Raw genomic sequence first — 24,537 nt, forward strand, 5'->3', positions numbered from 1 at the left:
CTTACTCTTAATGTCATTAGCGGCAGCGTATACAACAATATCACCTTTTGTGCCCTTAAAAAATGATATCTGCTTTACAACATCACCAATTTTTGCCCCTATCAGACATAGTAGGCAGAGGTCTAAGTATATGTACACCCTCAGTTATACCTGAATTAACCTGGCAAGTAATTGAAAATCCATAAAGTAGCAATCACTTCTCAGTGATCACCACACTGACCAGAAACTCTTCCCTGCTATCCTAGCAAACCACCCTTCTGGAAAATTGAAAAAAAAAAAAAAAAAAAAAACTTGTATTAAGTTTAGAGAACTGACAATATTTAATCCATAGATCATTGAATAAAAATCAACTGACAAAGCACCGAAACATGTCACAGATACCTTAATACAAGCATCTTCACAAACAACACCACCAAAAACCTCAACTTGTTTTCCAATGCAACTAAATTCCTTGTGGAACAAAGACTGCATGAAAACAAAATAAAGTTGGAATACCTTCTGCAGATATCCAACAACAGATAATTCCCTAAAATATAAACAAGAACAGGCCAGAAAAACCTGGATACAGTTGCACTTCTTCAGTTAATAGGTCAACAAGTATGATGATAAAATGGAATAAAATGCAAACAAAAAAAAAAAAAAAAAAAAAAAAAACACAGAATAAAACTTTCATAAAATGGATTTAGTTTCCGTAATAAACATAATACAGTGGATTCCGGTTATTTGGGCCACCGGTTAATCGGGGCAGCCGTTTATTTGGGGCAAATCTTAAAAAACAAAAACCAATCGAGAAAATAGCCAGGGTTTACTTCGCTTAATTGGGACAAAATGCCGTTTAATCGGGGCAGGAGACCTCAGCACTGGAAATTACCCTACGATTGTCTCCGACCGTACCACATAGTTCGGTCGGATTTCTGGAGGTCACGACCATAAAACAATAAAAACAATTAGCAGTCACCTGTTTATTGAGCTTTTCTGTTTGTGCAATAAACGGACAGTAAACTCGATCTTATTGAATTTGCGGTAATACCGACAGCTGGAATTCTGTGGGTTATTATGGTAAAATGTGTTTACACTTCCATGGAATCTTCAATCATATAAAAAAAATTATTTTCAGAATCTTCTCTTCATTCCTATTTTTAAAGCTTCCTAATTTGTTACTCCGTTCTCACTTGCGCGTGTTGTGTTACTTGCAATTTGTGTGTGCCCTGTTCTTTGTTATTGATTGCTTATTTTTTTACTGTTTTAAATTTCAGCCCCCACCAACAAATGTCAGTGAACAGAAGTGTCAACTAGTTTAGTTAGTATGTACATATTACAGTACGTATTAATTATTCCGATCATCACGTATATTCTTCCGATTTGCACGTATCATTTAATTTTTTAATTGGTAAGGTAATAAAGGGTAAATTTGCTTAATATATCTTTACTTTTATAGCCTGTGGATAATATTCCTCCTATTTTCGCTAATTAGAATCGCTGTTTTCATAGAATTAAAATTCAGTTCACAAACGTGATCACAATGACCGGCGCTTACTGCACATCATAAAGTGAACGGTACTTTACTACGGTGAGTTCGTCGTAACGTGATTGGATTGTACAGTGAACTAATTGTAAAAGGGGGGGGGGGGTAAATTGTATTTTTAGCTACTTACGTGAAACTTCGGATAATTGGGGCAGCCGCTTAATCGGGCCAAAATGCACTAGTCCCGATGTGTCCCAAAATAACCGGAATCGACTGTATACCAAATGATCTGTTGCATTATGATATCCATTGTTGATGTGCGAAGAATTACCAAAACAACTAGCCACCCATATAAAAATTAAAGGGATTAATTGACATTTATTCCAATGTTAAAGAATTCTTTAATCCAGAAATGTTTGGTTAGCACTGCTGTAATTCCTGAGCTTGTTGTAATTAAAAATTTACCATATCATATACCTGTTAAGCAGTTATATACTTTGATCCCTCAGCACGAATTGTTGAAGAGGCTTCCATCCTGCACTGGGTTGATAATGGCTGCAGTTTACCCTTTTTACTTTGTGCTTTTACTGTTTTATGCTGAATTTCAAATTTGTGTGAAATTTAATTTTGATATTACAAACTTACAGGAAGAAGATAAATTTCAATTTGGCAAAACAAAAATTTTTTTCCGAGCTGGACAGGTAGCTTATTTAGAAAAACTTCGAGCAGATAAGCTTCGTGCATGTGCCATAATGGTTCAAAAACATGTCCGAGGTTGGCTACAGAAGCACCGTTATTTGCGTATTCGTAGAACTGCTATTGGCATTCAGAGATATACTAGAGGACTTCTAGCAAGAAGGTAATTAAAATTTATTCTAATTATTTCGTTACTTTTGAAACTTAATTTGAGTGTAAAATCCCTTTTCTTCCAAATAAAAGTGGAATTCAAGAATAGTGTTCTGAAAATTTGGATGAGTGGCATTTCCAAATTTCATTTTCTAATTTGTAATTTTCTAATCATAAAGTGTTTGTAATAGGTGGCAGCACCAAAGTATCATTAAAAATCAGAGAAGATTGTATCTGATCTCATGTAAGCTGGTAAAAGCAGAAATCTAAGCATTTCTATTGAATTCAGGTTCAGAGTTTGATAAAATGTAATCAGATAATACATAAATAGATGTAAAGGATGTTTTTGATTCAAAAAATTAACACTAGATATTATTTACAATTTTTTTTTCTTTTTTAAAATCTGATTTGATTTTTTAAAATTTTTTTACTCTACTGTTGGGCAATAAAGTGGAAACAAGAAACAATATTTTAAAGCATTTATATATAAAATTTAAAAATTCTATGAGAAAACTCATTCAACACAGAGCCCCACCACTACAAAAATTCATTGGAGTGGACCAACTTGCATGCAGCAAACTCACTACTGAAAGGGTTAAAGAGGAATTACATGAATATTTGGTAGAAGTAGATAAAATATAAAAATACATACACACAAAATGTAAATTAATTTACACATGTAAATAAAGATGTCAGCAGAGTGGATAAGCCTGTGAACAGTGAATACAACAAAAAAAAAAAAAAATAGTTAAATAAAGAAATATTGAAGAGAACAAAAGAGAGGAACTAAATGAAGAGAAAGAGTATTGTGAAAGAAATATGTCCCTAAAATTTTGAATACCTCAAATTAATCCAATATGAACAAATGTAGAAAGGTGTCCTTTGAAAATACCAAAGCCAAATAATGTGAAATATCACAGCATTGATACCGTAAACCATCCACAACATCATGACCAATAAACGAAACAACTAAAATTTAAAAACAGTATGACCATTGAGTACTGTCTCGTCAGGTCACAAGAACAACAATGGCCATGGAATTACTGCATTTTGAACATCATGCAAATCAATTGGTCAGAACACTATCAGCCTGCCAATGTAATAGATTTGCACAACGGTGGCCCTCATGCAGTGAAAAATAACACCAAGACAGCTTAAGCACCTTCACAATGTGAAGCCAAACTGATAACTGAAAAACGAAGTATAATAAAATGTAAAATCAGCCAGTCTATAGATGCGGTATGAGCAGTGCCTAGCAACTAGACTCACTACAACCATGTTAAATAAATTAAAATTAATTAGTAAATTATAAAAAATAACAAGAATAAAGTAAAGAAAGAAAAAATAAAATAATGAAGAAATGGCAAACATTAGTGGCTGCATACATAGCCAACGACGTTGCCTGAAACATAATGTAAAGTAAGTTACATAAGTAAATAAAGATGTGTCAGCAGAGTGGATAAGCCTGCAAACAGCAAATACAATAAAAATGAGTAGTTAAATAAAGAAACATTGAAGAGAATGGAAGGGGTGGGGGACTAAATTAAGAGCAAGAGTATTGTGAAAGGAATACGTACCTAAAATTTTTAATACTTTATATAAAGCCAATACAGCATAATTCACAACCCAGTTATAAACAAATTTGGACTGGCATCTAAAAAAAACACCAACGGCAAATAATGTGAAATATCACTGGCGGGCTAGTAGTGTTCTGTCAGTTGTTGACTGATGCATTGATTTCTGTAACATTTTAAATGCAGTGCTTCTGTTACTGTTCTCTGGCCTTTTGACGAGATAGGGCTCAATGGTCATACTGTTTTTAAATTTTAGTTGTTTCATCTATTGGTCATAGTGTTGTAAGTGGTTTACAGTATCAGTGTTGTGATATTTCACATTATTTGGCTTTGGTGTTTTCTGGGAATTGCCAATCTAAATTTGTTTATACAGATTAAATCTCATTATACTGAATAAAATAAATATAAATTAATTTTATTTTAAAATAATCTTACTGTTATTTTATTTATTAAATAAAATAACAGTAAGATTTTTACTTGATCAAAAATAATGGTAAGATTATTTTATTAAAATAATCTTACCATTATTCTTGATCAAAAAATAAAATTTTTTGATCAAGAATAATGGTAAGAAGTCCATTACTTTTGATTGTCTCATTTTTAGTAGTGCCATTAAAAATGAAATTTTCAATGCCTTTTAACTGCTGAAAAATATTTTCTGGGACATCAGTAGTAGAAGACAAATACGCATAAACTTTTTTTTCAGGTGGTTTAAAGCTTCTGTGAGTGAAATTTCTTCGTCAGGTGCTCAGCAACATTTTCATCGTTGTCTTCACTTCAAGCCTTGTGCAGGCATTATACAAAGATTTCTGTACATTTTCAATAATTTCCTGGTCTGTCAACTTGCTCTTAGTCAATAAATTGTCATCTGCTTCTATGTAATATTCATAATTAACTGTACTCGGAACTCCCGTGGCAGCAACTATAGAATCTCACATTTCTCTAACTTCATGTTCCACTTCCATTCTGGTCATCTCTGTTACAGTTGTCTGTACTTCAAGATCACTGTTTGCAAGGATTAAAGTCTTCTTCCAACACTTCAGTATGATTGACTCTTTTATGAACTACCTTGCCACAACAATCATATCACTTGCTTCTTTAGCATTATTTTTTCATTATCCTCTGGAACTAATTCTAGCAATATTTTTTTAAAAGTTGACTCTGTAATGCATTTTTACTGCATGTATGATTCCTGAGTCCAAAGGTTGGAGAACTGCTGTGCAATTTGGAGGTAAAAATTCAACTTTAATGTTTTCTAATACACGTGTCAAATTATATGTGGAGCAGTTATCAATTAAGAGAAAGATTTCCTCTTTTGCCATTTCATTTTGGCATCCAAGTTTTTTTTAGCAATTCATCAAATATTGCTTGAAAGGTAAGCGAGTGAACATTCTTAAAACATCATGGATTTGCATATCTTCCAGTGACCAATGGTTTCAACTTTTCTGTTCCAGAAGTGTTGCAGCAAAACAAGACAGTTAAAATGTTGTCTTGATTTCTTCCCTCCTTTGCATAGATCTCCCTTAACATAAGTGTACCATGTGGAAGTAACTGATAGAACATCCCCGTCTCATCAGCATTAAAAATATCATTGATGTTGCATTCCATGATTATTCTTTTAATTTCACTGGCATGCTATCTGTTAACTCAGTTCTGTGGTACATCACTCTTCTCCACAGATTGCCGTGGAAGCTATTCCATATTGTTCTAAAAACCTGTTGAGCCATCCAACACTTGCTTGAAAATTATTGTATCCTAAAAGTTTCCCAAAATCTTATGCCTTTTTGCCTCTTATTGGACCACTACTTCGGGTATTTCTTGATCGAACATTTTGTTACCACAAAAAAACAGCTTTATCATAGTCATCATGTAAAGCGTTTTGAATCTTCTTTGTTTGAAGTCCCAAGGCTCTCTCTTTAATCTTATCTTCAGTTGTTTTATGATCTTCTAGAATTGTAGACAATGTTGAAAAATAAATGCCAGATTCTTTCGCAACTTCTCTTTTCTTCTTCCCAGCATCTATTTTTTCCAAAATTGACAGTTTTTCATTTAATGTGAATTGTCATTAATTTTCATGATTTTTTGTACATTTTAATAGTCAAAAAAATAAAATATGAATTAAACCACTTTGTAATCTGCAATAATTTTAACTACATACAGTACAGTATGCTTGAGAACAGAAGGCTGAACAACTCCACATGTGGGGTAACTCTGAATAATGCAAAAAAAATGGCAACAAAACTTGAAATTTTCTTTCCTGTAATTTGTGTCATTGTTTATTTGTTCATTTCATAATGGATTATTGGACTTGGGACAGTACCTAAACAATGTCCAGCAATGCCATTGAGCTCGAAACTAGTTGAATTTAGCCAAAGTAGGTACCCTGTACCTATCTGCATCAAAGATAAATGTAATTAATGTTGCTTTTGCACATGTATGGGATTAATTTTATTTTTATCTGTAATAAATATTCATTAAGTAAGTTCTTTCAAACACAAGAAAATTGTTTGCTATTCTGAAAATATCATTATTACACAGTTCATTTTACTGGAATTTGACCTGTAATTAGTTTGTAAATTATGCCGCATTGCTATGTATTTAAGGTATTCAAAATTTTAAGTATGTATTCTGTTCAGAATACTCATGCTCTTAAATTAATCCTCCCCACTCACCATTCAATGTTTCTTTATTTAACTACCCATTTTTGTTGTATTCACTGTTTGCAGGCTTATCCACTCTGTCTGCTGGCATATCGTTATTTGCATATGTAACTTAATTTACATTGTTTCAGGCAACATGTCAGTTATGCTATGCCACTGATGGTTGCTATTTCTTCTTTATTTTGTTATACTCTCTTTATTTCTTTGCTTTATTCTTTATAATTTACTACTTAAATTTTATAGATATATATATATATATATATCGTGTCCCCATTTTGAATTTCCTCATTAAATGCATTTAATTTAATGTGAATTTCCTCATTATAAGCATAAAACAACACTAGGATTGATATTCTTCAATACACATCTGAGTTCATATTGCATCCAAATGTCATGCTGTAACACATGAGCAGTCATTCTTAAGTGGGCAACCACCAAGTGCTGTAAACCTAAAAGGCACAGGAAATTAACAACTTTTCATTATTAGCACACTGACTGAATGCTTTGCGGTAATGAGCAGTTTGCTGTTTGGCTTTTGTTTATAGACTTGGCACACAGTTTTATTTGTTTTTTGCAAGTGTTGATGTTAGTTTGTATGATTGAATAAGTTTTTTTTAAATTTTAAAATTTGTTCTAATTTACAGCTCAGAAAAGTAACTGTTTGTTTTTAGCAATGAATAACAAACTTTTCATTTTCAACTATTATGTACAAATTTTTAAAAAGCTGCGGATGTCGGAATATTGATTTTTTTCAACACCCCACAACTCTTCCATCGTGCTGTATGATTGTTGCCTGTTGAAGTTATGATGGGCATCATAACATCATGCAGGAAGGGTGCATTATCAAGGCAATGTTATGTAAATAGCTGGGTATGTTCTTGCCGTGTGTATACCATATCGAAAAATTTCATTACTTCATACAGCATGTCCTGCCCACCTTTTCTTATTACTGAATATATCACGAATAGTCAAAGTAATAGAACAAACTTATCTGCAAATTTTTCTAAACCTCCCAAACACATCTTCATTCATTTCGCAAATATATGTGGTCTCAGTTCCAATTTCAGTGATGTCCATTTCTACTTAGTCTTCCAAGCACCACTTGCTTTTTCTGACAGAACCCCAATTATCAGTTAATTCAACCACTGCTCATTTCATTTGTCTTAATTATTCACTGTTTGTTTGTTATTTGGTTTTTTAGGAGCATTAGCAATTAAGGCCATATTGCTCCGGGGATATGCGGTGGTCCTTCCCTGACCTTTCTGCATCCTCTGTATTTGGTGGTCACGGGCTTATTCACTGTATGATTCCTTTCATTTAAAAGGTGGTAGTTGTGGACATGCCACTCTGATATTATCTGTCAGAGCATTCTCTTCTCTTTTAACCTGATCTCGCTTATAAACTGTCTACTCCATTCTGTCAAATTCATCTGTTATCTTTATTGATTTTCCAATTCCACTAATCACTTGAAACTCTCACTTCCTTTTTTGAAACTCTTCTTTTTCCAATACAACTTTCCTAACAGTGAGGTAATTTTCCTTTGCAATTTTAATATTTGCAACTGCAGCTGACTTCAGTTTTCTGCTCGCATAGACCTAGCTAGTCAAGAAGCTTGAGGCTTTTGCAATTACTAATGAACTCACATAGATTGTTCACATTTATCTACCAGAATACCAGATAATCCTAGCCACACAGCCAACACTCTTGATATTTTTTTTACAAACAGCCCTTCCATATACGGTCTAGTTGAGTTGTTCTCTAGGCATCTCAGATTACAGCTTTGTGATGATCTTGTCTTCAGTGGATCCTTTCTGCCATGGCTGTTCTCAGCCTTGTGTTGTTTGACATTACAAGGATGCAAAATGGGATGATTTGTGATATTCTTTTCATCTTTTCCATGGTTAGGTCACTACTTATTTTCAGTGTTCTCATGTCAGTATTTGCTCATATCATGTCAGTAAAATTATTCTTGTAGAGACGATATTATTTATTCCACATTCCACCTTAAAATCTCATCCTTTATATAAACCTTGTTTTTCTAATTAATTGGCTAAGGCTGTTCAAGGTTAGAATGTTGCATATCACAATTGGCTTGCATTGAAATCCCCAGTTTGATTTTCTGCCTGCATTAGAACTTGCTACAATTTTGAAGCAGTTATTAATCAGTCCAAACTAGATTTTGAATGGGTAAGAGAAAAAAACTTACTTCTTCTCCAAATGATAGTCAAGCACGGTCTCTTGCCAAAGCTGTTGGCCACAACTTTTCCCCATCTATACTTTTACCTCTTTTAAAACCTGATGGTTCTATTGCCACCTTAGCTAAAGATAAAGCCAACTTTCTAACATCCTACTTTTCATTTAGCTGTTTATTGAAGATCTTGGTAAACCACCTCTTACCATTTCCAGTACACTCCACTCAGAGGCCCCTTCTGATCTTCCGTCAAAAGGATATCAGAAGAGTTTTGAACAACATCAATGCCAGGAAAGCTCCAGATTCTGAAGATATATCCCTTTATTCTCAAAACCTGTGCTCCCAAACTTACTCCTGTTCTGTGTCACCTTTTTATGTTTTCTTATTCCACTGGTGTTTTTCCTTCTGCTTGGAATTTTCTCATATCCGGCCAGTTTCTAAAATGGTTGAAAAATCCCTCCCATCTGATTATCATCCCATTGCTCTTTTTTTTTTTTTTTTTTTTCTAATATTTCTAAAATAATAGAGAAATCTATTAACTGCCTACTTCTAAACTATCTTGAAACCTTTCATTCGATTACCACAGGTGATAATGCTGTCTTATGTTACCCATCTATCAACAAATTCAGTGGGAAAGTTTGGTGAAACACAAGCAGTTGCTCTTGACGTTTCAAAGGTTTTTGATCATGTTTGACATAAAGGTCTTATAAATAAGATTTCATTTTATCTTGGGTATCCAATTTTCTCTGACTTCTCACTGCAGGTAATGGTAGAAGGCTTTCTGTCTTCTAACTTTCTCCACTAGTGCTAGTGTTCCCCAAACTCCCACTGTGTTTTCCTCTTGTATACAATGACATCTTTCCATTGACTGGAAATCCTATCCATAGTATTGCTGATAATAGCACAGTGCATTTCACCTTCCAGTTTGAGAAACCTTGCCCTGCACAAACAGTTTCAACTTCTCCAATATCCACTACCAATTCCTTAAATGCTGATCTACAGGTAATTCTCCCTCCAGAGGAGGGGGGGGGAGGTAACCATGTTATTTTCAATTCTTCTAAAACTCAGTCCTGTCTTATTAAAAGGATTCTATGCTTATCTTCAAAGACACTTAGGTTTCTAGACAAGATCACATATCTGTATTGGGATTACCCTGACTTCTAATCTCTCTTCGCATAAGCGCATCACAAATATTTCTTCCTCTGCATCCAAAAAACTGGGTTTTTTCTTTTGCTCTTTTTATTACTTTTCTTCTAAACAGCTATTCACTCTGTACAAATCTCAGATCTGTCCTACCATGGAATATTGTTCCTACATAAGGGGCTTTGCCCCCTAACCTCTCTCAGTCATCTAGACTCCATTCAGAACAGGGCAGTTGGGTGAATTTCATGAGATCCAATCTTCACAGAGATTTTATATTTATGCTTCTGATCCTTGTATCACCTGTTAGGGAGAACAGACTCTTCTACCTTGTACCCCTCAGTCAGATCTCTTATTAGGTATCTAGTTATCAAGCTTTTCATTTCACTTCTTCAAACACATTCTTCATATGTGCCCCAATTTGTACTCAAGATAATCTGGTCACTCTTCTTTGAACTCTTTTTTTTTTTTTTTTTTTTTTTAGGTGCTATCTCCATAGCTGAATTCAAAATTACAGCATTTCAAATGCTGTAATTTTGAATTCAGCTATGGAGATAGCACCTAAAAAAAAAAAAAAAAGAGTTCAAAGAAGAGTGACCAGATTATCTTGAGTACAAATTGGGGCACATATGAAGAATGTGTTTTATATCCAGGTGACCATCATTTTGTATAAAGAAATAATGATATCCTTCTTCTTAGTAGGAAAGTAGGTCTTGTAGATGTTCCTAGTAGGTCTTGTAAATCATGAACTGAACTCCATGTGCCTATTTATACTACATGAAAATTTCACATCTCACAGAAACCTAAATGTTTTATACTGAGCTACTTTTAGCACTTCTCTTAGCTTGTATGTCACTCCAGGATATCTGTTCCCAAATTATCTTTACATTTAGAAGTTATTTTTCAGGTCTTATGTTAAACTGAGCCAAGTCTTTTTAAAGCAGTATGGCCTAGCTTTAATTGTTAACTGCCTTTCTCTCCTTTACATTATGAGTGAATTTTTTTTATCAGCAATTTCTCTTGGATACTTTTGTCAATAACATTTATGAAAATTAGGAAAGGTATTAATAGGTCCATCAGCCAAATTATGTAGTTCAAATAACAAATCTTTATAATTATTATTTCTTAACTCATAATGTTCTGATTTTATATAGGGTATTCAGGAAGTTGGGAATACTGGCAAAATACTTTATTAACAGCGTATGTTCAAAATATGTCTTTCCAATATTGAAGTATGTTTGGAGATTAAATGCATTATTTTTATTTCTTAGCATAGCTGTGTTGATGAATTTGTTGACTTCTTAATTTCATTCTGGAGATGAACTATTTATGAAATTTTATGCAGTGAATTTGCAACTTGGCATAGTATCAGAAAGAAAAAAATTTTAAATTATTATATTAGGGTCACCTGTAATTCATTACATAAACCTGTATTTGTGTCTGTAAATTGCATGTGTTCTCTGGTCGATTTCCCCCTTTTACTGGATGAAAAGACCCCAGTTTCTTGGGAAAAACCTTGCTATCTACACCTGAGACTAACTAACTCAGCCATTGAGTTAAAAAAGCCCATTAAAGTTCCTTGAATCATCAACAGGATTTGAACCCGGTCCTTTTCCACCCAGTGTGGGGAGGACAGTGATGATACCACTGTGCTACCTGCACATACATCTGAAAGAAAAGTGAATTTAAATCTGTTGGCAGAGTCCACTGCATTGCACCCTCCCTGTCAATCCACCATATGTAAATGTTTCATTTAGCCATTGACAAACTGGGAGTGCATAGTGTGATGAAGTGCCATCTTATATCAACCATTCTGGTTTTTCACCAAGTTCATCAAGCAGTGGCATTTATGATCAGCATCTGTAAATAACCTTCTCTATTCACTGTCCTATAAAAAAGACAGTTCACATAAGCTACACCATTAATTGCTGAGCTCCTTGTCTTTCTTCTAGAAAATCATTGAGTTCTCTTTTGCTCAGTATCTTAAGTTCAGTTGCACTTCTCCACTCACTTAAAAATACATTTCATCAAGAAAAAACATATAAGAATTTTTTTTTCCCTTTTCATGTAACCAAGAAACCATATCACATTTGTTCAAATCTATCTGGATCATATTTTATGAAATGTTGCAATATAGCTGCAGAGTAATATCCTTCAAAATGCCATTACTGGATTAAGGCTTGTATGCATCACTAACATCTGAGGAGTAACAAAACTTATAGAAATCATAAGTGTATGACTTTTGTTGTGGTACAGTTTTATTCATTGTATTAAGTGCTTAAGCATCTTGTATTCTGTGAGTGTTTGATTAAATAAAACAACAACAGAAAAAAATTCCTGTTGTCTTATAAACTTGGAAAATGTGATATGACAACAAGCAAGATCCTTCTTTTTTTTTTTTTTTTTTTTTTTTGTAAATTAGAACAAATGCAACACCTACATTAGGATAATTGCATTACAGACTCCTTATTATAATCAAATAAATTACAAAAAACCCACTAAATAAACAAAACCAAATTTTCTTAATTTGCAATTCAGTATATCCAGCACAAATCAAGCAAATTTGCTTTTGTTTATTTAATTTTTTATATATATATGTAATTTTAGTTGATTATAATGAGGGGCTATAATGCAAATATCCTAATGTAGGTTGTATTTTTTCTAGTTTGCATACATCGTGGGTCTCAATAAAGGTCTTCCCTCATTGTCATATCACAAAATAATTTTATTGCACTCTTAATCTAAAGGCCATTATTATATAAGGCCTAAAACAAAGAAACAGTACACAATGAAAATTTTTCACTGGTGCTCTCAACCAAGGGTTCTTAACCTTTTTTGTATAATCACCTTCTTTGCCCTGCCCCCTTGCTTCCCTTGTTCTATTTTCAAAAATTGTAAGTGAAATACATGATTAGAAAATTCAATTTTGAAAAGACCTTGTTACAGTAAACCTTGCTTTAACAGACTATATTTGGCAAGGCCTGTTGACTAAATCTGACTTTCTATTAAACTTGAAATACATATATTCACTGAAATTGGTTAGAATGTTATGAGAAAGGCCTGTACTATGAAATAGAAGACATTAAGTGTTGTATTACTGTATTTTACTGCAGCTATTATTTAAAGCTATTCTGATAGCTTTAAATTTGCTTGTCATGTAGTGACAGTGAAAACTTGACTACTAAAGTTTATTTTGAATCTGAAGAGCTCAGCTGTATTCCCTACTAATGATGTCTTGGCAGGTTTGACAGGCTATTGGAAAGTGATTGTGAAGAAAATCCTGGCTCCCCAGCCCTGCTTTATTGAGCAAATATTTTAACTGATGCAGACTGAGGTAGTTATTTTCACCAGAAGTGATGTAACTACCTCAGTCTCATGGTACCTTGGTGGACACTGTTCATTGTATCTGAAGTCCATTAGAGCAAGGATTTACTGTATATAAAGGCACATTCTGCCCATTTCAGCAACTTGAAAATGCATTCTGGGGGGGAGATGTTTATTGGGAGGCTATCTTACCTCTCCTGGACTCCTGTCTCACCTACTCTAGACAGGTTAAGAGCCCCTTCTCTAGACTTACTGAATACACTGTACATGGAATGAAGAATAGTACATCAGAAACATTATTTTCTAGGTATGCCAATTTTTTGCGCCGTACAAAGGCTGCCATTATCATTCAGAAATATGTTCGAGGCTTTATATTCAGGAAGAAATATGTTCGTTTATGGAACACAGCTCTTGGTATTCAGGCATATGCAAGAGGAATGTGGGCACGGCAGAAATATCAACAGATGCGTTGCAATGCAGCAGCTATCATCATACAGGTAAATAGCTTGCAAGATGTGCAAAGTTTTTGAATGGATTTTATAATTCACATTATTGCTTTAGAAATAAAATCTTATTATTAATTAATGCTTTCTGGACAGAATAATTCTATTCATAAAGCATTAATTAAAATCTGTTGATTGGTATAGATAAATATATTTGTTCTCTTCAGTACTTGTAACTGCTTAGTACTGTTTCAAAACCTTGTTTGTTATATATGCCTCCAAGGAACAGTTCTTCCATGCTTCATAATTTTTGCACGTATAGTCTGTGTTTATAAATCATTATCTCCCTCTTTCAGTTTGCTTTATTGTATCTCTGTAGTTTATGGAAAATGACCCTGCATTTAGCCAGCTGAATAATAACTACCTTGCTTTATGGCATCAAATGGTATGAAAATGAACACACCTGCCATTATCAAGCTTTTTTTTTACATGTTACTTGATGACTGCATGTATATCCCTCTGTCTGCAGTACTTTTTATTGAAAACCAGTGCACTAGGTAAATGCCTGTAAGTTGCATGTTGCTTGCCTTATTATACTATATTTATTAAGAGGTTGAATGTTTTCTAGTTTGTCACTAATAGAAGATACAAAAAGTGCATTGAAAAAATAAGATATTGGAATGTAGTTCTCTTTAATGCTGTCAATTTTTTTGTTTACATCTTTGTATTAATTTGAATGTGTTTATACTTTCTGATTGGATGTAGGATGAATTGTTCAGCTTAACTATTTTGTATTATTAATAGTCTAATATGGTGCAAGGGTTTTTGCAAATGTTGAGGATTCCTTAACAGCTGAGGGAAAATGCTAGTTTTTTTGGGGGGAGATTAATATCTATGCATGTTTATTTAATAATATGGATACATCTCAAGAATTCTTACCTGAGTCCTTAAAAGCTGAAGAGCCTTCTGATGTTCAGAAGATATGACGAGGGCAGTGACTTATATTTTACAAACTTACAATTCAAGGGATGTGTCCTAGTAGTAAATAACATCAGAACATGGTCTAAATTATGTGTTAACTAATGTCAGGAGTTTTGTCAATAACATGAGTGAGTTTGAATTCCTAGGTAGGTCAGCTAACACTAGCATGATAGGATAACAGAAACCCAGTTTGACCAAGAAATGAGAAACAGTGAGTTTGCCTATGTGTGTGTGTACAATGTATTTAGGAAAGATAGGTGAGATAAGAGAAGCGGTGAATCATGCTTCTTATCAAAAGCAGCCTGAGTGCAACAAAACCATTCCTGGATTTGGAATTTATGCCATACTAGGAGGGAATCTGTGTGGTTTGAAATAGCTGGAAACATGGAAAATGAGAGGGAATATCCTGTAGATCAGAAGAGTGTGATGGAATGGTAGAGCAAGTGTGAATGCCTTCTTATGGTGAAGTTCAATTTCCCCTTTACTAAGGGCAAATGGTAGGAGAACTCATCATGGAACAAAATTTTTAAAACAATGTTTAAACCAGCTAGATGATTATTGTTTACATCAGCAGGTAAGGAAAGTACTAGGGATAAGAATATAGCAGAAACCACAAACCAGATAGCATCACAGGACTGACAGTACAGTAATCTTTAGTGGTGAGTAATCATGCAGTTCTAAGTTGGATGATAAAGAAATGGATTACAAAATTGTAAGTTGTTAAAAGGTATGAGTTTTAATTTAAGAAATGGGGACTATGACAGTTCAATATGCTATGGTCTCTATTAATTGTTCAGACTGGTCTCTATTCTATATGCTATGGTCTCTATTAATTGTCCAACCTCATAGGTTGGACAAATACAGGAAAACTATGGAATACTTTCAAGTAGTAGTTACCGAAACTAGAAATGCATATACACAGTTAAAAAAAAATAGCACAAATAGAATGCTAAGATGGATGAATGCAAGGCTGGCCAGTTTAATAAAACATAAAACATGGCAATTAAAAGTTTTGAAGCCTACAGTGGTGTAAGATGACCTGTAGTAGTACCACAGAAAGAGTTAGGCCGGAGAAGGCTGATTATGAGAAATCACTGTGGAAGAGAACAAAGAATGTGAACAAGGAGTTTTCCACATATGTTAATTGCCAAGACAAAAAGAACAAATCAGATCAGACCATTAAATAATGGATATAAGAAGGTTGTAAATAACTACTTTCAATTAAATTTTAATTACAGTGAAGTGATTTTCCTGGTTGATTTTTGTGTTTATTGCTGCACTACTTCAATTTTTCTAATTATATGGACCCCCCACTGATGGAGATGCCAAAGTTTTTGCTGTTACTTTTGTTTTGAAGTGATACTTGTTTAGGCACACTCCAGGCAGTTTTCAGACAGGAGTAACTTGCATTTGTGGATTGACAAAAATGCAAAGAAAATGTGACACAGCAAACTAATCCATAAGTAAATGCATTACAGAGACTCTGAACTGCCAAATATCATACTAGGCTGAATGCACTGGTTCTCATTCGATCACTGAAGTTTAAGCAGCATTAGTCCCAGTTAGTAATTGGGAGGGTGACCACCTGGGAATACCTGGTGTAGTTGACTTTTTTTTTTTTTTTTAATTGGTAAGGTATTTAAGTGTAAATCAGTGCTTTATATCTTTACTTCTATAGCCTGTGGAGGAATATCATCCTCTTCTTCCTCCTATTTTCGCTTATTAGAATCGCCGTTAATAGAATTGAAATAAACTATAAATTATTTAAGGGCAAGAGTCTCATGCTACGAGATAGAATTTCTAACGTATGGGTAAGTGCGAAAGCATCAATTAACGTAGCTATCTACCAAAGTAGTTAAGTTAAATTGGCATTGTTTTGATTATATCTCATATTGTGAATACCTTCACAACGAGTTGCTATGGTATTGTACTACCTTGAAGAAGTAACACTTCGCCAATGGAGAAGACTACTGTTACTTATTCTCGGCAGATACCACCGTCTAGACGGCACCGTTTCAAAGCTGTTGGCTTCTCTTCGGTGGGTGGGCAGATACCCTGGTGTTGCAATAATGACAACCCAGTTATGAAGTATAACTTCACAATATGAGAGATGCCTGAAGGTGTGCAGTAGTATAAACTATAAATTATTTAAGGGCAAGTGCCTCATGCTAGGTTAATTGATGCTTTCGCACTTACCCATACGTTAGTTTATTCTATCTCATAGCATGAGGCTCTTGCCCTTAAATAATTCTAACTCATATAGGTTAGAACTGAAATTCAATTCGTAAACGTGATCACAATGATCAACACTTACTACATATTGTGAACGATATTTTGTTATGGAGTGTCCATCTTAAAGTGAACCAATCATAAAGTGGCGGTTCACTGTAGTGAGCATTGTAAGGCATATAGAACGCGTGTACATGCAATGCATCTGTGGGTTGACAAAAATCGCCAGAAAATGCCACATGAAATAATTCATCCTCCCACCATTGTGCCATTCCGTACCAGGCACAAGCGACGCATGACCCAATCATTACTCTTACTGATTGCATCATGCTATTTCTTTCATCATTCTCTACTATATTTCGTAAAAAAATTTCAAAGGGAAAAAATGTATAGTTCAACATGTCGAAGACTAATAGTGAGTGTTGTAAGGCATATTTAGCACGTATACGTGCAATGCAACCACTGAAACCACCTCCATTGAGTACAAAGGAGAGGACGCCCCTGTAGCCAGGTGCGAAGGAGCAGCAGTGCCTAGCACACGCTTCTTGATTAGACCGGGGTTCGAGCCCGTCATCACCAAATACGGAGGATGCGGAAAGGTCAGGGAATGACCACTGTATATTCCCGGAGCAATATGGCCTTAGTTGCTAATGCTCCTAAAAACAAAACAACAACAACATACAAAGGAGAGATCTAAGCTATTTCATCAGCAGAAGAAATTAGTGTGTGATGGAGTTGAACAAAGAAGCCGGAGAAGGCCCATGCACATCTTCAGAGATTTACATCTCCCCAGAAATATTAGAAGTGAATTTGGAAGAAGCAGCCATGGAAGTTGATGCTGCAAATCAAAATGATGAAGCGTCCTCGAAGCCCAGTTGTAAATTAAAACTGAAGAAGCCAAAACCAACAGCCAGAAGTACTCTATCAAATCGTTCAACGCGTAGCAAGTTAATACACAGCCAGAGCAGCAACAGGACTTTAAGAAACACTGAAGCAGCCACACACAGTTTAAATGTACATTCCTGGATAATGATTTCGGTTCAGTCTGTTCCATGTGTGTGATCAGCTTTGGTTCAAGCACAATATGAAGATTGTAGCAGCTCGAGATCACGCTCTTCTTCAAACAGCATTTCCAAATAGTAGTAGTAGTAGAAGTGGTATGTGATGCAAGAAAGCAGTGTATGAGCTTACGCAGCATCAGCCAAAAACAAAAAAAAAAAAAAAAAAATCACACAACCATTCCTTCTAAATGTTTGTCCAGTTCCTCCTTAAATTTATTTAACCTATCAACTTCCACAATGACAGATGGAAGTTTGTTCCAGCAATTAACCACCCGCTGGCTAAACGCAAATTTCCACACATCTATTCTACATCTGTCTTTCCTCAATTTAAAACTGTGCCCCCTCAGGTTCTTAGTCTGAGCAAGAGGAAGAATTCCATCAGCTTGCTCAACCCATTCAAGGCCTTATACACCTCAATCAGATCAATCAGGTGCCTACTCTCCAGGCACTGCAATTTGCAGATCTTAAGCCTTTCTTGGTAAGAGCACTCCTTTGTTCCGCTCACCAATCTTGTTGCCCTTATTTGTACTCATTCTAGCAACTCTACACCCTTCCTAAAATGAGGCCTACACAGTACTCAAGGCGTGGCCTGACCATTGCCTTATACAGAGGGACAATCACCTCCTTTTCCCTACTAGCAAAATTCCTATATATCATTGATAAAACCCCATGACCTTCCCTGGCAGCCTGTCTGCATTGCTCAGAAAACTTCATATCTGACTGCACAGTTACTCCCAGGTCTTTTTCATTTTCTACCACCTTAAGTGTAGTACCACACAGTTGGTACATTTCTGTGGGGTTACTTCTACCCATATGCTTTGCATTTGTCAAGGTTAAACTTCAGTTGGCACTTCTCAGCCATCTGTCCAAATTTTCTAGATCCTGTTGCAGTAGCACACTGCCATTACTGTCATTAACAACCCTGCCAACCTTTGTATCATCTACAAACTTCGACACTAAGTCTGATATACCTTCATCAATATCATTGATAAATATACAAAACAACAGTGGACCCAACACCGAACCCTGTGGGACTCCACTAATAACATTAGTCCACGAAGAGCAGCACCCATTGATTACCACCTTCTGTCTTCTCCCACTTAACCATCCTTTTATCCATTGTGGCAACTTACCCTTAATACCATTCTGCTCCAATTTGTACAATAGTCTTTCATGAGTAACAGTGTCAAAAGCTTTCCTGAAATCCAAATATATGATATCAAAATTATTTTTTGCATCCAGTTCCTTTGTAACCACATCATAAAAACCAATCAAATTTGTCAGACAAGACTTTCCCTTAAAAAACCCATGCTGTGTCTGAATTATTGCTGCAGTCTTGTCTAGATGATCCTGCTATGCATCTTTAACCAGTGACGCCATTATTTTCCCCGAACAGAAGTTAAACTAACTGATCTATAATTACTCATGTCACCCTTTGATCCCCTTTGTGAATTGGGGATACATTTGCACATCTCCAGTCCGTGGGGACCTCCCCTGAGTCCAAGGATGCTCTCATAATTATGGCTATGGGTTTGCTTAGTTTCTTTGCCGCCTCCTTTAATATAACTGGATAGATCCCATCCACCGAAGGTGCCTTTCTTATGTTTAACTTCAACAATTTCTCCTCCGCTTTGCTCTCAGTTATTATAAAATCATTAAGCACCCTGCTACTATTTGATAACCTTCTGGCATTTTTAAACCTTAATAACTCCTCATGTGTGAATGTAGATGCAAAATACTCATTCAGTTTGTTTGCTATCTGAGCAGGATCATCAACAGTCGAACCATCGATATATCAAGTGGACCAATCAGATTCATCCTCTTGCTTTTAGAGTTTATATAAGTAAAGAAATTTTGCAACATTGACCTGTACTTGTTAAGGAAATCGGCAGATCTCCTACTCTTAATGTCATTGGTGCCAACGTGTACAACAGTATCACCTTTTGTGCCCTTAAAAGATGATATATGCTTTACAACGTCATCAACTTTTGCCCTGGCAGACATACCCTGGTCCTATTCCATCTATCCTTTTTACATAAAAAATTACCCGTCTCTCTGACAATAGAGTCACCAACAATAACTAACTCCTTTGGGACCAGTGCATTCTGGCTTGAAGATTGCCGCTGTGTTGCCTGATGCCCAGGAGTGAGATCTGGCATTGAGTTGGACAGCTGAGAGCTTGACGGGCCCCTCATATTAATTTCTTCAAGGGCATCTACCCTACACCTCAAGCTCTCATAGACGCCCATTAGAACGCAGAGTTGACGAATAATTTCTAGACACTCTCTGCACCTGGCACACAAAGACATTCTCCTTGTCTAGATCATGTTCTGTTCCAGGGATTTTGGCAAACATTTCACAAATTGCAAATTTTTTTAGGCTGTGATGCATAGGAGAATCGACCCCCTCAGTTCTCCCATGAGTCACAGCATTCCTGCCACTTTGTGCCTGTTGCTTTGCTGCTCTAGTCTTGGGCATGGTATTTTAAATTAATAAGATCAATAAATTTAATTAATTAATTGTCAATACTACACTGTCTAATAGAATCCTAAATGTAGTGATGCGTATTACGCTATATAATTTTATATTAGAACTATCTAGTTACCACAATTAAAAATTTTAATTCCTTTCCACTCTATACAAAAACGATGGCTGCAAGATTCGAACGAAAAATCTGTTTATATATATTAAGTAGTAATCTATAAAAACTGTTATCTAAATTAAGAATAAAAATAACCAGCGTAACTAAAACTATAAGGCTACGTATAAAGTACAATATAAAATAACAATTAGGTAAATAAAATGGCAAATACTTATTGCTTTTTTGGATAAATGAGGATGTAAGTCGAATATCGGCCTGTAACAGCAGTCGTGGCTCTCTCAAGAACGAAGTGATTCTGGCTCTATCGAAGTCAAATGGTTTCAAATATTATCCGATGCCACAGCACATGCTGAAACTAGGTTTGGTAACAGAATGTCTTATTTATCCGAGACTCCCATTCATGCAGATTCGTTACCTACAGCAGTCGTAAAAAAGCTTTTTTTTTTTTTTTTGTTGTTGTTATCTTGCACAACTTTTTTATTTGCCTACTGGAATACAAGGCAGTTTTAACAATATTCCTAACATGCTGGAGTTTCTCATCATCAGCCCTTTAAAGCACTCAAGTTAATTTTAGTATGCTCCTCTAGATATCTCAGATCACAATTTTATGATAATTCCTTCTCTGGCAAAGCTTCTGTTCAATGCCATTCTCAGCTTAATGTCCTATGGCATTACAACAGTGTCAAATGGAATCTGCATGATTGTAAATTACTGTTTTTAACTGGAATTATTATTCATTTAAATTATTCTTCTAGCAATGAAATCCTATATTCCCCATCCCAGAAGAAACTTCCTTCATTTATCTAAACCAGGGATGGGAAACCTCAATCTGTGGGCTAACTCCCGCCCGTGACCGTTCATATTCCGGCCCATGGTCGTTTTTAAATATGAGGTGCTACCCAAAATGCATTTATAAAATAAATTAAACTCACCCTGGGTCCTATTCTCCACCATCACCTTTGAAGTAGTCCTCTTGAGAGCGTAAACACCGATCCCACTTCTTCTTCCGTGATTTGAATGCGCCCTGAAAGTCCTCCTTCATCGTAGTGTTCAGCACAGCACACGTTTGGATATCCTCTATGCTGTTAAATCTTCAACCCTTCAGCTTAATTTTCATTCTTGGGAAGAGGAAGAAGTCGCAGGGGGCGACTTCTAAGTTTGGCGAATAAGGGGGTGGGGGATGATTGTCATGTTGTCGGATGCCAAAAACTGTGCCACAGCGAGAGAAGAGATGTGTGGGCCCACGTGTTGTCATGATGAAGGACCCAGTTCTTTGTGTGCTACTTCTCTGAATGTTTCCTCCTGATGGCTTCCCTTAACCGCCTCAGAACGTCGCAGTAGAAATTTGCATTGACAGTCTGGCCAGGAGGGACAAATTCCTTACGGATAATCCTGTCAATGTCCAAAAAAACAGATCAGTATGGACTTCGCATTGCTCCTCATTTGTCGGGCTTTCTTCGGTCGAGGAAAAGATGGGCTCTTCCACTGGGATGATTGTTGCTTGGTTTCTGGGTCATACTCATATACCCAACTGTCATCACCAGCGACGACTGTAGAAAGGAAGTTTTGATCACTCCTGGCCCATTCTTGAAGATCTCTGCTAACTTCCATGCAATGCTGCTTTTGGCCTACACTCAGTAACTGTGGCACAAACCTCACCCCAAAATCACTTATCCACTCAGTAACTGAGGCACAAACCTCGCCACAGTCCTTCTCATGTTCAATTCATCTGACAAAATCCACTGAAACATGCCGTACGATAGTCCTACAATGCCACAAATCTCGTTTATGTTCTGCCTATGGTCTTCACGGATCGCTGCCCGAACTTTTGCGACATTTTCTGGGGGTGGTGGTTGATGATGGATGCCCAGTGCGATCATTGTGATCAACCGACATTCAACCATTTTCAAAACAGTTAAACCAGTAGTAGGTATATGTCTGGCCTAAAACATTGTCACCAAAAGCTTGTTTCAACTTTTTATGGGTTTCTGCTGTTGTATCATTAAGAAGGAAACAAACAAGCATGTTGCTCTCCCACATCAGCCATTGCAAACTATGCAAAACACACCACCAAAGAACTGTGCATAAATATTCAATGACTCTGTCCAGCACGACACCATATGGCACACCAATTCACAAAGGATGCATGCAGTGTATCTAGCGCTACAAGTCCGTACTAGATATAGTTCCCTCACAACATTCAAATTTTCGGAACATTTGGGTAGCACCTCGTATATAATAGACAGCCCACCGAAGAAAATGAAATTTTTGGAATCATCTCAACATGAATTTTATAAAAATTTTAACCAAGAAAATTTCCGAGGGTAATTAGATAATGCAAAGAAAATCCTGTTATTATTTACAGTTGTGAACAGTTTTTTTCAAAAATGACATAAAATCCAAGGCCAGGATCCAAATTTCTAACGTAAATTTAGAAAATACTCTGTGCATTGCTACGACAAATATCAATCCAGATATCGATTCACTGATAAAAAATAAACATTATGAAATCTCTCGTTAAATATTATGAAAGTAAAATATTGCAATTTTTGTTACTGGAATTGTATTTGTATTTTGTTGCTTTAATTATTTGTATTTTTGTAATTTTATTTTGAATTCGTATTTTGTTTTTCTTATTAATAAAATGAATATGTACGGGTATATATAACTATTACAATAAACTATTACAATAAATAAATTACAATAAACAATTACAATAAATAAATTACAATAAACAATTACAATAACATAAAACTGTTTATGAAAATTTTTTCATTATATGTCATTTTAATAATCCTAAAAATCGTGAAAAGCTAAAAAAATTTGGCCCGTGTGTACCTCGCAGAAATTTTTTTGGCCCGCTATTTAAAAAGGTTGCCAACCCATGATATAAACTATGGTTTTCCCAAAATTAAGCTAATGATATCAGTAACTTATGTGAAATTTGGCTTGCATCATAATCTTCAGCTTTGTTTTGTGGTTATTCTAAGCAACCAAATTTAAAAAACAAAATTTGATTTTGAAAAGTTTACAAGTAGGATATTTGCTTCTGTTTCTTGTCACCTTGTGATCTCTTGCCAAAGTTGCAAAGTTGAATATTCACAAATATTCAGATGAAAAGAGGGATTGGTCTTCACTGCTAATCTGTTTGCACTATGAATTGGTCAAAGAATAGTCGGTACAGGTATATTAAAGGAAGCGGCAAAGCAACTAAACAAGCCCTTAGCCATAATTATGAGAGCATCCTTGGACTCAGGGGAGGTCCCCATGGACTGGAGATGTGCAAATGTATCCCCAATTCACAAAGGGGGATCGAAGGGTGACACGAGTAATTGCAGACCAGTTAGTTTAACTTCTGTTCCGGGTAAAATAATGGACTCACTGGTTAAAGATGTATTGCAGGATCGTCTAGACAAGACTGCAGCAATAATTCAGACAGCATGGGTTTTTTTTTAAGGGAAAGTCTTGTCTGACAAATTTGATTTGTTTTTATGATGTGGTTACCAAGGAACTGGGTGCAAAAAATAATTTTGATATCATATATTTGGATTTCAGGAGGCGCCTCCGTAGCCAGGTGGACAGGAGCAGTAGTGCATAGCACACGCTTCTTGATGAGACCGGGGTTCGAGCCTGTACCCACCAAATACGGAGGATGTGGTAGGTCAGGGAATGACCACCGCATATTCCCAGCCCGGGTAAAGGATGAGGGTTGGCGTCAGGAAGGGCATGCGGCTGTAAAAATTGCATGCCAAAACATTAAAAAAAAAAAAAAACGCTGACCCTATATAATAATGGGAAAAGGCGAGGGAAAGGGAAAAAAAAAAAAAAAAAAAAGTATATTTGGATTTCAGGAAAGCTTTTGACACTGTTGCGCATGGAAGGCTATTGTACAAATTGGAGCAGAATGGTATTAAGGGTAAGTTGCTACAATGGATAAAAGGATGGTTGAGTGGGAGAAGACAGAGGGTGGTAATAAATGGGTGCTGCTCTTCGTGAACTAATGTTATTAGTGGAGTCCCAC

General features: G+C 35.6%; 1 protein-coding gene across 3 annotated transcripts in view; it reads left to right on the forward strand.

Moving 5' to 3' along the window:
- The window catches only part of didum (dilute class unconventional myosin), an 814,019-nt gene that overhangs the window by 408,995 nt on the left and 380,487 nt on the right, over positions 1–24,537 (forward strand). For all 3 annotated transcript variants that reach the window (XM_090373351.1, XM_090373360.1, XM_090373369.1), the window contains exons 18-19: positions 2,113–2,324; positions 13,508–13,697. In XM_090373351.1, coding sequence (XP_090229477.1) covers positions 2,113–2,324; positions 13,508–13,697 — 402 coding nt within the window. The remainder of the gene's footprint in view (positions 1–2,112; positions 2,325–13,507; positions 13,698–24,537) is intronic.

This window comes from Mastigoproctus giganteus, chromosome 1, assembly GCF_048544385.1.
Source record: "Mastigoproctus giganteus isolate SK-2022 chromosome 1, ASM4854438v1, whole genome shotgun sequence".
Taxonomy (NCBI): Eukaryota; Metazoa; Arthropoda; class Arachnida; order Uropygi; family Thelyphonidae; genus Mastigoproctus; species Mastigoproctus giganteus.